General features: G+C 49.7%; 1 protein-coding gene across 5 annotated transcripts in view; it reads left to right on the top strand.

The window, feature by feature from the left end:
- Window positions 1–16829, top strand: part of TRERF1 (transcriptional regulating factor 1) — a 197358-nt gene that overhangs the window by 152141 nt on the left and 28388 nt on the right. For 4 of the 5 annotated variants that reach the window (XM_045541945.1, XM_045541946.1, XM_045541943.1 and 1 more), the window contains exons 5-10: window positions 5591–7273; window positions 8731–8777; window positions 9633–9783; window positions 14561–14945; window positions 15588–15654; window positions 16597–16736. In XM_045541945.1, coding sequence (XP_045397901.1) covers window positions 5849–7273; window positions 8731–8777; window positions 9633–9783; window positions 14561–14945; window positions 15588–15654; window positions 16597–16736 — 2215 coding nt within the window. In that variant the 5' untranslated portion in view covers window positions 5591–5848. Of the gene's footprint in view, window positions 1–5590; window positions 7274–8730; window positions 8778–9632; window positions 9784–10870; window positions 11114–14560; window positions 14946–15587; window positions 15655–16596; window positions 16737–16829 lie in introns of all 5 variants that reach the window. The other variant, XM_045541947.1, reaches the window with a different exon arrangement.

Genomic DNA, 16829 nt, shown 5'->3' with positions numbered 1-16829 from the left:
GCACACGGCCACACCCATTCATTTTTACATGGTCTGTGGCTGCTTCCACGCTACATATGGCAGAGTTATGACAGAGACCATATGTATGGTCCCCGAAGCCGAAAATATTTACTGGCTGGCCCTGTACAGAAAAAGCATGTCAACCTCCAAGCTAGGAGGTCTCTGTAGAGCCGTGTTATTAATCACAGCACTCCCTGGATTTGGTGCTTTAGGGCACTTCACCTTCAACAGAAAACAGTAAATTCTGTCCCTCATGCCACGTCAGAGGCGTGGGACTTGGAGGGTGGAATGACCTGCTGCGGGCCTCATTTGCCGGGTTCAGCCTTCCAGTTCAGTGAGCGTTTGTGGAGCATCTGCTGTGTCATCAGGGACCTAAAATGGGTCGGCTGCTGCCCCTGCCTCAGAGTGACGGGACAGCCCGTGGGGAGACACAGACGCAGGTCGCTTGACCGTGGCATGGTCAGTGAGCGGGAAAGGCGGTCACAGGCTGCTGGGAGTGTAGAGGGGGCCTTGGGTTCAGAGTGGGCACTTACTTGTTGAGCCCACTCTGGAGTCCTGGAGTCTTGTTCTAAGGAAGGAATTGACCAAAGAAATCTGAAAGTAGTAGCTCTGTTAATTAGTTCATGAATGAAAAAGCTCCTGGTACCAATTACCCAATAGGAAATGTTATACATAATGAGCAAAGCAGTTACCTTGTTAGAAAAATAATAAAGACTTGAATACCGAGTTGGTATTAGAAGAATTCTATGAGATTAGCTAATCCGCTGAGAAGAACAGTTTCCTGGTTCTAAATGATATGTTTAAAATAGCCTTTTGGCAAGATGCCAAACCATGGGCCTACCAGGCTACCATTTGTAAAAAGGCGCTGTGTACAAGTATTCTTGTGTGCACATAAAGCATCTCTAGGAGGATGCTTAAGAACCTGATTCATTGTCCCAGCAGGGGTTGGTGGGTGGCTGGGGACGGGTGGGAAGGAGACTTTTCACATACACTCTTTAAAAATTGCTATAATTTTTCACTTTACTTTCAAGCATTTATTTGGGATAATTTTCACTCTTTTGTATATCTTTTTTAATCTTTTTAATTTTGAACCATGTGAATATAGTACCTATTCAAAAAACATGTAAATTTAGTGTAAAACAAGTGGCACATGCTTTTGCCATTACTTTCCTATGTCGTTTTAGGGAAGTCATTTTCTCCCTGTTTCATTGAACAAATGACTCTTGATTGCCTGCTACGAACCAGGCACTGTTTGAGGCCAAGAAGTTACATCTCTGGGCCTTGGTTTATTCATCTGTAATGTGGGGAGGTTAGATGACCTCTGAGCCAGTGGTCTTCAACTTGAGTGTGCATCACACTCACCAGAAAGGCTCATTAAAACACAGACTCTGGGACCCAACCCAAGTTTCTTATACAGTGGACCTGAGTGGAACTTAAGAATTAGGGTTTGCAAGTTCCTAGTGATGCTGCTAGCCCAGGAACCTCACTTTGGAAACCCACGTAGGGTTCCATCTAGGGTTCTATGTTTATAAATAAACTACATTTCAGTTCTGAAAATGTCAACAAATAAAGAATAGATTCCTCTAACTCAGAACACAAAGTAATCCCTCTCCGTAGCAGTTTGAGAGAACTTAACAAAGCAAACATGTCCACAGAAGTTAAATTATCTAGCTTCCATTCCACCAGCAGGGCCACGGCAGAGGGAAATGAAATAGTAATGGTCAGAGTCTGGTGAGATTCAACAAGTAATTCTTCCTGGAGGAGGTGACTTTGTGCAAGGCTTTCTAGAGAGCTGAAGTGGAGAGGTTTAAGCGGGGTAGAGCATTCTGAAATCACCAGGCCCAATGCCCAAAGGATAACATTGTTGGATGTCATTTTAAGGCCTGCCACAGTTTACCCCTACTTTACAAATTCAACTGATCATCGATAGTTCCTAACAAGGACATGGTGCCCCAGCAGGGCCCCTGCACCTGACTCCATCCCTTTATTCATGCTGTTCCCTTGTCCAGAATACCCTTCCTGGTCCTCTCCACCTCTGTCAGCCCCATCTGTCCACCAGGACCAAGGTGAAATCTGTCTGTTCTCCCTGAGAACTTGACATCTGCTCAATCTATACTGAATATCTTTCTTTGCCTATCTCAGCTCATTGCGATAGTTGATCATTGTCATCTAATTTTTTTTCATTCACTGATTTATTCATTCAACAAACATTGCCCTTCCTTCAACAAATCCTTATTGGAGGTCCTGCAATGTGCTGGGCTTTATGGTAGGTTTTGGGAATAGAAGCATAGATAAAAACAGACCTGATTCCTGCTCTATTAGAGAAAGATCCATTAATCAAGTAATTGCCCTCATGGAAGTACAATTACAAACTGAGAAGAGTAGTCCAAAGGAAAGGAATGTGGTTTTATCAGAATGTGTAAGAAAGGAAGCTAATGTAGACTTGGGGATTCTTTCTGAGAAAGCGTTGTTTGAGCGAGGATCTGAAAAATGCAAGATGCGAGGGAGGGGAAGAGCTCTCCAAATGGGGGCAATAGCATGTGCAAAGGTCCAGTGGTGGGAGGGAGCATGGCAGGTTCAGGGAACTGAGAGCAGACCAGCAGGCCTGCGGTGGAGAGGACAGCAGGGGGTGAAGAGCAAGGCAAAGAGGGGTACAGTGGGGAGCTGGAGACAGACTGTTTACAGCCCTGTCAGCCTGGTTGGTGGTTTTGATTTTTAACCTAAGAGCACTAGCATGCCGTCAAATGTATTAAACAGTGGTATGATGGGATCAGAGTTACATTTTGGAAAGTTGTTTCTGCAGCTTATCTGGAGAATGGACAAGAGTAGGGGCAGGGAGGCAAGTTGGGAGACTGCTCGCGTAGTCCAGAAAACAGATTATGGTGTCTTGCACCGGGTGATAGTAGTGGGACCAGAGAAAAGTAGATGGAGTTAAGAAAGTATTAGGAGATAAAACAATAGGATGTGGTGGTTGGTTTAGGGAGAGAGAGGAGTCAAGGGCAAAGGAATATGGTCTAATGAGAACATATAAGAAGGGAACTTGATGTAGACGTGGGGTTTCAGTCATGGTGAATTTTCTGAGAATGTGTAGTTTGAGCTGAGAACTGAAGGATACCCAGCAGTACTTGGCTAGATGTAAAGAGGGTAAGGAAGGAAAGAGCTCTCCAAATAGGGGAAGCAGCATGTACAAAGGTCCCGTGGTAGAAGGGAGCATGGCAGGTTCAAGGAAAGAGCTCATCGAGACAGCATCCCATTTAGGGGAGACAATGTTGCGTTGTCTCTAAACATGGAGGTGGTGACATGGAGCAGGCAGGTGGCCAGGAGCTCAGACCATCTGAGCTGGGGCTAGTCATTGGGGGCGATGGGTGGTGGATGAGGCTGTCAAGGGAGAATGTGTGAGGAAAGGAGGTGGTGTCTCCTCAGACTGGGTCATAAGCCCCTGAAGGGCAGAGCATTTAGAGGAAGGAATCACGTCCCATTGGCAGTACAGGGGATGTTTCTCTCATTTTTCCCTCTGTCCCTTCTCACCATTATCTGAGTTCAGGTCTTAATAATGTCTCACCTGGATGCAGCGAGAATCTGCTAATACAGTGCCTCTCAAATTTCCATGTTCACGTGACTCATTTGGGGGTGGAAGTCGTCTGATAAGATGCAGATTCTGATTCAGTAGATCTCAGCTGGCAGCATTTGTAACCAGCTCCCAGGTGATCTGCACCACGCTTGGAGCAGCCAGGGCGCTGGTCTCCCTGCTTTGGAAGCTCAGCCGGGTTATGCTCAGCATCCTCCTGCCTTCGCCGGCCATGCACTGCTCAGCACGTAACTTCACTTTCAGGGTCTGCTCCCCCACCTCTGGCCACATTTGCTTCCACCCAGCCAGACCCCTCTGAAGTTTTGCATGTGCTCAGAAAGGGACAGACCAACTCAGCTCGCTCCCAGGTGGAGGGGGGTGACTACAGTGGACTTTAGACTTTTTATAAGAATCTTGTAAAACGCTTTTACCTCTCACACATTGTTAAGTTTACATCTACATTTTTTATCATAACATTTGTAGAAGATGCAGTTTCTAGTATATTGTAAACATCGATATTTTTAAGTAAAACTATTACATCACTGTTTTAAATTTATCCTGTGGAATCTAAACACTATAGCAATTTAATACCTACCATCATCCATTTTAAAAATGCACGAACACATTCTTCTTAAATAGTGTTCCTTTTTCTCCATGAAGTTTTATTTCTATTTCACTTTCCCCATTGAATTTTATCCTAATGTAATGTATGTAACATTTTTTTTGTTTTTTTTGAGACAGAGTCTTGCTCTGTTGCCCGGGCTAGAGTGAGTGCCATGGCGTCAGCCTAGCTCACAGCAACCTCAAACTCCTGGGCTCAAGCGATCCTTCTGCCTCAGCCTCCCAAGTAGCTGGGACTACAGGCATGCACCACTATGCCCAACTAATTTTTTCTATATATATATTTTTAGTTGTCCAGATAATTTCTTTCTATTTTTAGTAGAGACGGGGTCTCGTTCTTGCTGAGGCTGGTCTCGAACTCCTGAGCTCAAACAATCCACCCGCCTCGGCCTCCCAGAGTGCTAGGATTACAGGCGTGGGCCACCGCGCCCGGCTGGTGTAACATACTTTTATGCTTAAAACTGTTTCATTTGTTTCCCTGTCGTATTTCTCTAACAATTTTATAAAGTTGAAACTTTTTTAACTTCCTGAAATCATAAAGCTGTAAATATGAAAATTTGGTTTGAGTTATCATTACAGCTATTAATAGTCTGCCATTGATCAAAACAACATAAATGTATTACTAATTTGGATAAATGATTAGTAAACATTGTAAGTTAGATTATATTGAAAATGTATCTCTAAATGGTGGTGCTAGGTGACTTTTTAAAATAAACTTTTTTATTGATGTACCACATGCACACCTGGATATGACCTGTATAGCAATGGCCTGAGCAGGGAAACATTCACCTGACAGGCAAACCAACGTGTGCAGTGCTCTTCCTCGAAACCTTCTTTAGTTCTCTTCTGCCGGAAATAAGCTCTCCAGTCTCCAGATTCCCATATCTTTTATTTTTGCCCTTTTATTACGTGCATCTCTTTCCCCTTTGTATTGTAGTTATTCATGTGACTCATCACTCAGAATGCGCCCTATGCCTTAATCATTTCCCAGCATCATGCCTTACAGTTAGTAGGTGTCTAATAAATATTTGTTGAACAGATAAATTGATGAATGCACATCTTAAATGTCTCTGTATTTCCCACAGGTCCTAGAATAGTGTTGGGCTTTCAATAGCAGGGTCCCAGAAGGATGGATGAATTAATCAATGAGCAAAACAATGAATTAACAGATCAATGAACTAATGAGCCATTGAACAATAGCACGAAAGTCAGAGAGTTCCATCTCACGTGAGAGCCAAGATCAGCAGATTCCGTATAGAGGGTGTGGAGTGTAAGACACTGGCTATTTCTAATGGAGTCTCCTGTCGTGTATTTGTTTTTATAACTGGTCATGGTAGATACAGCTGCTCATCACAGAACATCCAGTAAACCCTTTCCTGTCTTTTGCATCTTGTCTTGCAGGTGTGAGCGGCCTCTCCTCACAACAGCGGTGTTTGGTCCAGACCTCCGCCCGGGTGAGGATGTAAAAGCCCCTGCTCTGCACGTGACTGGTACAGGCCAACGGGAACACCTGGCTCCAGCCACGTTCACAGACATGTCAGCCGTGGAGTAGTGCAGACACTTCCTCTCAGCTTCTCAGGGTCTCAGTCCTTTTGGGTTTATTTCATTTACCTTTTTTTATGGTTTTGTGGCTGGACGTTCACGACTGAAGCAGACACCATGGGGGATCAGCAGCTGTACAAGACCAACCACGTGGCCCACGGTGGTGAGAACCTTTTCTACCAACAGCCACCACTCGGCATCCATGGTGGGCTGAACCACAACTATGGGAACACAGTCACGGGGGCTGGAATAGAGGCCCCTCAGGCCTCGCCCATCTCCCCCCACTTCCCTCAAGACACGCGGGATGGTCTGGGCTTGCCTGTTGGCTCCAAAAACCTTGGCCAAATGGATACCTCGAGGCAGGGAGGCTGGGGAGGCCATGCAGGGCCTGGAAACCATCTCCAGCTCCGTGGCAACCTGGCCAACTCAAATATGATGTGGGGGGCACCAGCCCAGGCTGAGCCCACCGATGGCTACCAATATACTTATTCCCAGGCCAGTGAGATCCGGACCCAGAAGCTTACTAGTGGTGTCTTACACAAGCTGGACTCTTTTACCCAGGTCTTTGCCAACCAAAACCTGCGAATTCAGGTCAACAATATGGCCCAGGTGCTGCACACCCAGTCAGCAGTGATGGACGGAGCCCCTGACAGTGCCCTCCGCCAGCTGCTGTCTCAGAAGCCCATGGAGCCCCCAGCACCGGCTATACCTTCCCGCTACCAACAGGTGCCCCAGCAGCCTCACCCTGGTTTCACTGGTGGGCTGTCCAAACCAGCTATTCAGGTCGGGCAGCACCCTACCCAGGGCCACCTGTATTATGACTACCAGCAGTCACTGGCTCAGGTGCCAGTGCAGGGAGGACAGCCACTGCAGGCCCCACAGATGCTGTCACAGCACATGCAACAGATGCAGCAGCACCAGTATTACCCGCAGCAGCAACAGCAGCAAGCTGGGCAGCAGCGTATCTCCATGCAAGAAATACAGCAGCAGCAGCAACAGATGCGCCCACCACAGCCGCAGCAGCAGCAGCAGCAGCAGCTCCAGCTGCAGCAGCGGCAGAGTTCAATGCAGATACCTCAGTATTACCAGTCCCAGCCCATGATGCAGCATTTGCAAGAGCAGCAGCAGCAACAGATGCACCTGCAGCCCCCTTCCTATCACAGGGACCCGCACCAGTACACCCCGGAGCAGGCGCACGCCATGCAGCTGATTCAGCTGGGCTCCATGCCCCAGTACTACTACCAGGAGCCCCAGCAGCCCTACAGCCACCCCCTCTACCAGCAGAGCCACCTGCCCCAGCACCAGCAGCGTGACGACAGTCAGCTAAAGTCTTATTCGAGCGACAGGCAGGCCCAGGCTATGCCAAGCTCCCACGGGGACCTGGGGCCTCCTGATACAGGAATGGGAGAGTCAGCAAGCTCGGACCTGACCCGGGTCAGCAGTGCCCTCCCTCATCGACCGCTCCTGTCCCCCAGTGGAGTCCACCTCAACAACATGGGGCCTCAGCATGAGCAGCTGTCCCCCAGCGCCGTGTGGCCCCAGGTATTCTCCCAGTGGGAGTTTCTCCCAGTATGTCTGTGCTGCAGGGCCAGCCAGGGCTATCTTTGCAGTACCCAGTCCTCTCTCCAGCCCCTTTAAGACTTTTTGTTCTTTATTCATTCCAAAAACATTAGCAGTGTAAGCACTGTCTATGCCAAGTGTAGGTATAGATATGCCAGATTTTGGAATACAAAGTCAGTTTTGATTTAGTCCTTTGCCCATGGAACTATACTAAGAAGATGTCCTAAATGATCATGTAATGATCAAGACCTTGAGTCAGGTGCCAGGGGACCACACAGTGGGGATGTCTCATCCCCCTGGATCTCTATCAGGATATTCTCTGTGGAATTGATCCCCCTTTGGGAGGGAGACATTATGACAGCTTTTCTCAAAGTATATTGCTCAGAACAGAATATTTCATGGATATTGTTAGGGAAACAATGGATTCTCTGGATAAATAAATTTGGGGTTTCCTAAAATGAAACAGGTTGCTATACTGCAGGGCTTCTTGAGGCCTTTAATATGCCAGCACACATTGTGAGTCTCCCAAAGGGGATACCACTCCTAGTTGCAAAGATGAAAACCTCAGCTGCCCACAGGATCCAGACTGGTAAAGTGAATAAGCAAAACAGTCTGGTATGAGGCATTGGGGAGTAGTGGCAACTGCGGTAGACTGGCGAGCAGATGCCCTATCCAATGACATTCTCACTGAGGATAATTTAAAAAACAGTCTAGCCAAACAAAACATGTATGCAGGCCAGATTCATCCTATGCACCATGGTTAACCCTTGATTAGTTCCCAAAAGTATTTGACCACAAAATGGCCTACTATGTGCTGGGCACTGTTCATGCCTTGCCATGTCCCAAGTGCTACACTCATGTGACAACAGGGTCTTGGGAGGAAGAGACCCCAAATAGGGACTGGTTGGGTGGAGAGAGGTCTCCGATGGAGGTTGAGAGTCAGAGATGAACTTCCCCTTGACTTTGTTTTGTCTGGGGCTCAGACCTGGTAGTAACTGAGAGCGTTGGTGAACATAAGAATGAGATGACACAGCCAAGGCTTTTAAGAAAGAATTCCAGCAGGTGTCCTGGCACGATGCTGTGTCAGCCAGCTCTTCTTTCTGTGTCCCTTGTGGGAATGGAGCCTGTCTGCACACAGAGTGGGCGCCCTGGGACAACAGGATGGAACGCAGTGGGGAGGTTGCGTCCTGGCAGGCTTACGGCTGGCAGCAGCTCCAGGAATGGGGCGGTGGTCCCAAGTCAGAGAGCAATTAAGGAAAGAAGTCCGGTGTGGAAGGGTGAGGGCCAGTGTGGGTGTGGGCGGGGTTGGCACGAGGCAGACCGAGGGAAGAGTCCGGGAAGGGGAGATCTCCATGCTCTACCGCTCAAGGATGCCTCCTTTCAGAAACACATTTTTTTTCCTCTTCTTTTTTTCGGTGTCCTGCTTGGCTCAAAATTAGATGCACCTACCTGATGGGAGAGCCCAGCCAGGGTCCCCTGAGTCAAGGTAGGTTGAGTGGAGGCTTGTTGGTATTTTGGGAGACTGGGAGGTTTTTCTGAGTTGTCTTTCACGATTCATTTCTAAATTCAAAGTCAATTCCTCAAAGAAGTGTATGGAAATAATAATAGAACGGTTGCGTTTGAGTGCTCATTGTATGCTAGGCATCATATATTATGCTTTGTAGTAAAGTAACCCTGTGAGGGTAGGATGATGACCATGTGCCTGTACATGGTTAGCACTGAATAATTGTTAGCTATTACTGTTATTTTACAAATGAGAAAACTGAGGCTCAGAGAGCTGAAGATTATATACATCAAGTAAGTAACCATGCTGCGATTGACTCCAAAGCCTGTGTTCTGTCCACTGTCCATTCACTGAGTGCCTACTGTGTGCCAAGCATAGAGCTAGGCCTGGAGAATGCAGCAGTGGATAGTACAGACTTGCTCACTCCTCTCATGGGCATGGTAAATAAAGACTTAGCCAGAACCTGATGAACCGCTGAAACGTGCGATAGGGAGGCTGCCCCAGAAGATGTAGACAAGTGTCTCTAAGGGGAGGCTTTGGAGAAGGTGGGCTCAAGTGGACCTTGGAAAGGTCATTAGAGCCATAGTGAGGAGAACCCAGTGCCTGGAGGCCTGGGATAAAGAAAGATGTTTTGTTGACTTTGAGGAAGCCCTTTCCCACTCTGAGCCTCAGTTTTTCATCTATAAACTGGACTTAGTTCTCTGAAGAATATGGGGGTGATACAGGTGAGGCCATGGCCATGGAGCGTTGGGTGAAAAAAATGGGCTGGTTGTGGGGATGAGGTCCTGTGATAAGTAACTGATTCCCTCCTCTCCGCTGGGCCCTACCCTTGAGCAGTGGCCAAGCCAAAGGAGTGTTTGGGGAGCAGTTTGATGCCAAGAACAAGCTGACGTGCTCCATCTGCCTGAAGGAGTTCAAGAACCTGCCTGCCCTGAATGGCCACATGAGGTCCCACGGAGGAATGAGGGCCTCCCCCAGCCTCAAACAGGTGAGCAGGAGCCAGTCCCCAGTCCGTCCCAGGCCATGTGTTGCTTGCTTTGCTTTGCCGCCATCAGACAGTGAGGTGAGGCCTGTGTGGGCACCTGGAGAGGCACTATCCTCCCTTGGCAGGAATGTTTAAGCTCTGACCCTGGGGGGCAGCCAGGTCAAACAGCCCCCAATCTCCAAGGGTCAAAACAGAGGTGCTACAAAGACTTCTAGGAGATCCCAGCCTCTCCACCCTGAGAAGACATGTAAATGCAGTATTATTTTTAACTTCTGCCGCTTGAAGTGCCTAAGACCAGGGCCACTGGGGCCTTCCAGATCAGTGGTCAATGGCTAGAGAAAGCTAACAACCATCAGGCTCTCAGCCAGAATTTTCTGTTCACCAATGCAGTGGTGTTTGGCTCTAGCATCCAAAGATCCTTAAATACCCTCTGGGTTATCCAGGTAGGATATCCAGGTAGTGCACTAGCCATGAGTTTTAGAGTTACAGTTCAAAGAATTTTCTCAGAATTCTTTGAATATTGTTGACCTTAATTTAAGTCTATGGGATTAACTCTCTCTTAACCAAAAGTTTGGATTACCTGGAGCATTCCATCTCCTGGCCATGACAAATTTTTTTTAAAAAGTGTTGTCTTTACTTGTTAAAAATGACATATTTTGCATTTCCAGTGTGGTTTCCTAACTTGCCTAAAGTTGAGGATGGAATGCCTATTTCCATTTGACAAATGAGTAGACTGAGGCCCATAGAATTAAAAACTCCTACACAAGATCAGACATTTTTTGGACTGATTACAAGCCCAGGTCCTTTTCTTAAAAAGCAATGATGACCACAAAAATACTTTTAATATTTTAATATACAAGTGATACACGGTCTAGATTTTTTAACTGTAGAAACTAGAGTGCATGGCCTTGTCTACCACCAAGTGGCATCACTCCGGCGAGGACTCAGGGTTGCAGGAAGGAAATCACCCTGCAGTGGTTCTTGCTCACCCACACCTGATGTCCTGGAACCTTTCAGGAAAGCAAAGTGCATCCCCCCCCTTGTGAGAGCTGCTCTCAGCCCAGGATCAAAGCCTTTATTGTCTGTGTAGGAGGAAGGAGAGAAGGTCCCGCCGCCTCCGCCCCAGCCGCCACTGCCGCCTCCGCCCCAGCCGCCACCGCAGCTTCCTCCCGAGGCAGAAAGCCTCACGCCTATGGTCATGCCCGTGTCTGTCCCTGTCAAGCTTCTCCCACCCAAGCCCAGCTCTCAGGGCTTCACCAACAGCGCCGTTGCCGCCCCCTCCGCCAGAGACAAGCCAGCCAGCTCGATGTCGGACGACGAGATGCCTGTGCTCGTGAGGATGACCCTCTCTCCCCCACACTCACCCCAAGGGGCTGCCCCCCGCACGCCTGCTGTGAGTTGCTGCTCTGGCCCACCTGCCTGGGGTGGGGACATCCCTTTGCTTTCTTGGAGATGGGGCAGCTCTCCCAGAGTCACTGTGCTGAGCTCGGACGTGGCTTGGCCTCTCAGGGCTGAGCCCCTGTGGCCACCTTGGAAAGCCATCCTTGTTCACGCTGCTGCTGCCCGTTAAATGCCTGTTACTGAACCAGGCTTCTGGTCTAGGTTAGATCCTGAGAGACCTGAAGGAATTCCCACATTTAATCAGAGATGATAATTGAGCTGGTAATCACTGATCCAACCATACCAGTTACTGAAATGTGGGAGTACTGTCCCACATAGTAAACAGCTGTTGCCCAGGCCCTGGCCCCTTCCCCAGGATCTCAAGACCTCCTCAAATCCAGCAGCCAAACAGGTAACTCCTGGCACAGTGCGGCCTTCAGGCTGTAGCCCTGGAATCCATTCTGATGATCAGCCTTACCAGATGCTTAATATTTTTTTTAATATCACACCTGCTTTAATACCCTGGAGAACCTAATTTGTTAAAATTCCCAAAGTAGTTCCACTGAGAGCCACCCACCCCTAGTCTCAGGAAAGCAAAGAGATGTGTGTTTCTCACTGTTCGGTTCTCCTCTTTCTCAAATTCTAAGTGCTTCACCCAAGCAGCTTAGCTTGGCTGTGGGGCAGTGTTTCTCTCTCTCTCTCTCTCTCTCTCTCTCTCTCTCTCTCTCTCTCTCTCTCTTTCTCTCTCTCTCCCCCTCTCTCTCCTCCCTCCCCCTCTCCCTCTCCCCTTCTCTCTCCCTCTCTCCTCCTTTCCCACCTCCCTCCCCCTCTCTCTCACCCCTGGGGAGTTTGTGACCTGTGTGGTTGGCTGTATCAGACCTATCCCCTTCCCACAAAGTGCTGTGTTGGGTCAGATCTGTCCTTAGAGAATAGGTGGCAGCTGAAAATCCAGGAGGCCCAAGGGTAGGACGGGGCCAGCATAGAGGTAGGGAGGGTAATTAAGAGAACTAGAGAAGTCCAGAAAGAACCTTTGTGGTTCTCCGTGTAATATCAAGGCCTCAGAAAAAGAGAGACTAATGGAGAACTTCTACGGTGAAAATTCTCCTAAGTGGGCAGCCCTGGGGCCAGCGACAGGCAGAGAGATGAAGTGACGTGTCCAGGCTCCCTCTTTGCCCAGAAACATTCCTGATTTGGTGTCAGACCGTTTCTACCCTTAGGGAACTCTCAACCAAGGGTTCCTAGTCACACGGGTCAGAGTCCCAGGCAGCACACCCACCCACCCCCAATTCAAGATGGTGAGAGAAAGACGAGGGCAGACAAGAACCGATGCCCTGGGTGTGGCTGGGCAGGAATACACCTGGGTAGCTTCAGTAATTAGGCACTGGGGAGAGGCAAGGGAGTGTGGCACGAGTGTGCTCAGGAGACCATCACTGGGGAGGTTTGAAGGAAGGGATGAACTTGGCCTAAGGGAAGGTGAGGGAGACGTGGGCACTGAGGAGACAGGCTGAAGTGGAGGTGCACAGGCGGGATGTAGTGCCTGTGTGCAAGGTCCCGGCACTTGACGTAAAGAAATTAAAACGTCCAGGGAGGAGCCCTGAATTCTAACTCCAGCTCTGCTCTTAGCCAGCTGGGACAAACACAGCTGAGGCCCTCCTCCTCTCAGAGCCTCAGTTTCCTCCCCTGACCCTGAGGGGATTGGACTCATCAGTGGTTCTCGTCCTTCTCTGTGGGCAGGAGCTTTTTAAAGCTCTCAGTGCTAGGCCCCATGCCCAGAGAGTGCGAATAGTTTGGTGGGGTGGAACAGTGTAAATGCTTCTCAAGAGATATCCAGGTGGACATTCTGGGTGGCTTCTCTGGCCTGATGTCTCCGAGCCTTGCCTGGAGGATCAGAAAATCTGGGTTTAGAGCTGAAGTAACAGAAGGCTGGAGGAGAGGGAACCCAAAAGGGACCTTTGGCCCTGTGATCAGAAGTCTGGATTCCAGTGCAGCATTGAGATCACATAAGGCCTGCATGTACTTAAGTGACCTCATCAGTTACCCAGCAACAGGGTGTAAAGTTTGGAGATTGCTCCCCAGTTGAGGGGCATGGTCCTCCTTCCCGGGCTCCTCAGCCCCTCTCTAGGCCTCAGCCTCAGATGCCGAGGAGCCCTCTGGTGGGGAGTGGAGGCAGGTGGGCATGTCTGGCCTCAGGAGAGCCTCCTGGGGGTGAGGTTTAGTTAGGAGCCTGCACACTGGGGCCCTTTGTCTTCCCAGACTCCCTTCTTAGACCTTGGAAAACTAGGAAGCTGGGGACCGAGGGGACAGAGCCTGAGGTGCTGAAGGCAGGAGGAGCCCAGAGGGAGAAGAACCCAGAGCAGAGGGGCAGGTCACATGGCCTGGAAGCAGCTGGTCACATGACCATGGCCAGCCCTTCCCATCATCCCCTGCTGCCTCCTACTCAGGCTCCACCCTGGACACAGGAATCACCAGAACTGTGGCTGTGACTGGCCCCTGGCCTGCAGGGCCTGGGAGGGTACCAGAGACTACCCAGAACCTTTCCACAGGTATCCCCGCCGCCTCTCCCAGCCACACCCAGCTCTCAACTTCTCTGGGCTGATGCTAGCACACAACCCCAGTCTGTTTCTGTTTGGCTTTGGCATGCCCTGCTTATCTATTTACGTGCATTTGTTTACTTTTAGTATATATGTATCCACGTGGCAGATCTTCCTTCCAGACTGCTTGGTTCCGCTGCCATTAGAATAAACTAACTCTGCTGACAGGAAGCCAGCCTAGGGGAAGGGCTTGCTACAGATGAGCCACCAGTTCTGGGAGCACTAGTGAGAGGTGGTGAGGGGGTCGGTTAACCAGATCCATTTTTCAGGAGAGCACACTAAAGGGGCTTAAAGATCCTAGATGACTCCCTCCATCCTGAAAGTTACTTAGGAGGGCCCAATGGGGGTCGCTGGCCCTGGGAGCCCTGGCTAGGCGTGAACCCCCGCTTCCTGCCCCCTACCCTCTACCCCAGCTTGCCTACATAGATTATTCTGCCGTCTTCTCAGAACACGTGTTATCTGTCCCTGACGTCCGTCCCTGGGGAGCAGTGGGGGATTAAAGGGCCCACTCAGCTTGGTTCCACTGAAACCAGCAATCAAGAATTCGCATTTATTACTTCTATCCCACTCACGAGTCCTACCACCCCTAGCTCTTTCCAGACAGTAGGGATTTTTTCCAGAACCAAAGTTTTCTCCCAGGTCAAGCCCCCACAACACGCTTTGCCTGCAATGGATGTGGTCAGAGTGGGAGGGGGTGAGGCGGCAGGGAGCCCCCATTAGAACGGCAGCAGACCCCCTTCCTGGAACCTGTGGAAATGGGCCGCGGGGGAAACCTGGGTTTTTGAGTCAGATCGCTCTTCCCGTTTTAGGAAGTCCCCAGGAAGCATCAGCCGGGCGCGCCCAAAGCCGAGGAGCCCCTCAAGACCGTGCAGGAGAAGAAAAAGTTCCGGCACCGGCCCGAGCCGCTCTTCATCCCGCCGCCGCCCTCCTACAACCCGAACCCCGCCGCCTCCTACTCGGGCGCCACCCTCTACCAGAGCCAGCTGCGCTCCCCGCGCGTCCTGGGGGACCACCTGCTCCTGGACCCCGCCCACGAGCTGCCCCCCTACACGCCCCCGCCCATGCTGAGCCCGGTGCGCCAGGGCTCGGGGCTCTTCAGCAACGTCCTCATCTCCGGGCACGGCCCTGGCGCCCACCCCCAGCTGCCCCTGACGCCCCTGACGCCCACCCCGCGCGTGCTGCTGTGCCGCTCCAGTGAGTGCCCCTTCCGCCGCCTCAGGGGCCCCGGGGATTCACTGCTGTCTGCGCCGGGTCCTGCCGCGGGAGGGCTCACTTCCTTTAGTTTTTTCATTTATCCCACAGACTTGTGGAGTATCTGCTGTACGTGCCAGACGCTGTGCTAGGTGCTAAGAAAGACCTAGAGTAAGATATAGGCTTTGTCCTCAAGGAAATCCCAGTCTAATTGGGGAGCCAAACGCATGAGTGAGCACTCCAGCACCCACTGCCTAAGACTGCCATGGATGACTGTGCAAATAGAATTGGGTATTACATGCAAGATCAAGCCTTGACGTTTTAGCATGCTTTGTAAAAACCAACCATGGGAGACCAGTAGCAGCACGTCTTTCTGCAGCAAGAATGGTTGCAGAGACGCCACACAGCTTAGCAGACACATGTAGGGCAGCAGGCTTCTCCTCGCTCTGTGTTAGAAATGGGCAGCCCTAAGCCGTTCAGGCTTTCACTCCATCCAGCTCCCTGGAGACTGTTGGGGGTAACTCTGGCATCGGTTGTGTAGGAAAGGAGCCCTGTCATAACTGGTTAGGTAACTGCTTATTTGCTTTGGTTTCTTCAGCACCCCTTCCCCATTGACCAGTGACCTCTCTGGTTTCTATGTTTCAGATAGCATTGATGGCAGCAATGTGACAGTCACCCCAGGGCCTGGAGAGCAGACCGTGGATGTTGAACCGTAAGGAAAAGCTTCTTGAGGAGTGTAGTTAGTACTTCTGTGGTCAGAGAGTACACTGAGAGGGAAGTTCTAGAAATTATAGAATCATGGCTATTTCTTGAATGCTATTGTTTGCCTATACAGTGGTTGCCAGTATTTCAAGGCCTTTGTCACAGACTGAATGCATAGTAAAAGCATGAAGCCCTCTATTCAAAGAACCTAGTGTCCCTGTCTCTGGCTCCACAGACCAGCCTGGTTGTAGCCACGTGCTTTCACATCCCCGGTGACATTAAGGCTTGTCTCTTTCCTCAACCCTTTCTCAGATTCTTGACCAGTCTCCAGTGGGCCTGTTAAGTACTTGAGTTATGCAGAGGGATGTATTATGGAAGGGAAAGGTGGTTATTTTCATGGGGAAGCACAGAAAAGAGGCCAGGTGGTAGAGTGATGAGCAGATTCAGTCAGGAATCAGAAAACCTGAGTTCTGATACTATTTTGTTATTTGATCTTGATCGATTTAACCTTTCTAGGCTTTAGTTATTCATAATGCATGGGAATAACAAAGCAGATAATATATGTGAAAGTGGTCTGAAGGAGATAAAAAATGAAATAAATGCATCGTATTTGTCCTCTTTTTGTGTGTTTAAATGGTGCCATTGGCCATGCTCTGGGCAGCTATTCTCTTAGAATTGGCCACCCTCCCTCTCCCAGTTACTGGGAGCTGTATGAAGTCCCAGGCAGACTGTCCCCTTGCTCCCCAAACATCGCTTTCCAATCTTAAAGCTGTTCCTTATCCCAGTGATAAAAGCCATGCCTGGAATCTTAGGGTCACACTGTGAGGAAATGCCCTTGCATTCTTTTTGCAGAAGGAACTGGTTTCCCTCTTTTTCAAGTTCCTGACCATTGCCCTTGGCCTGGGCCATCAAATTGAAGACTATATTGTTGTTTTTCCTCTTATCATTAAAGACGCATCAACATTGGCTTGAGATTCCAAGCAGAGATCCCAGAACTCCAGGATGTCTCTGCCCTTGCCCAGGACACACACAAGGCCACATTAGTATGGAAGCCCTGGCCAGAGCTGGAAAACCACGACCTCCAGCAAAGAGGTACAGGCATGTGGGAAGAGCGGGTGGGAAAGGCTTGATTATCTCACTGGGATTACTGGCTCCGGGTTTGGTGTGTTTTTCCATGATACTGAG

Source organism: Lemur catta, chromosome 2, assembly GCF_020740605.2.
Source record: "Lemur catta isolate mLemCat1 chromosome 2, mLemCat1.pri, whole genome shotgun sequence".
Lineage (NCBI taxonomy): Eukaryota > Metazoa > Chordata > Mammalia > Primates > Lemuridae > Lemur > Lemur catta.
Note: the sequence above shows the minus strand (reverse complement) of the source record. Positions and strands in the feature narration are given on the sequence as shown.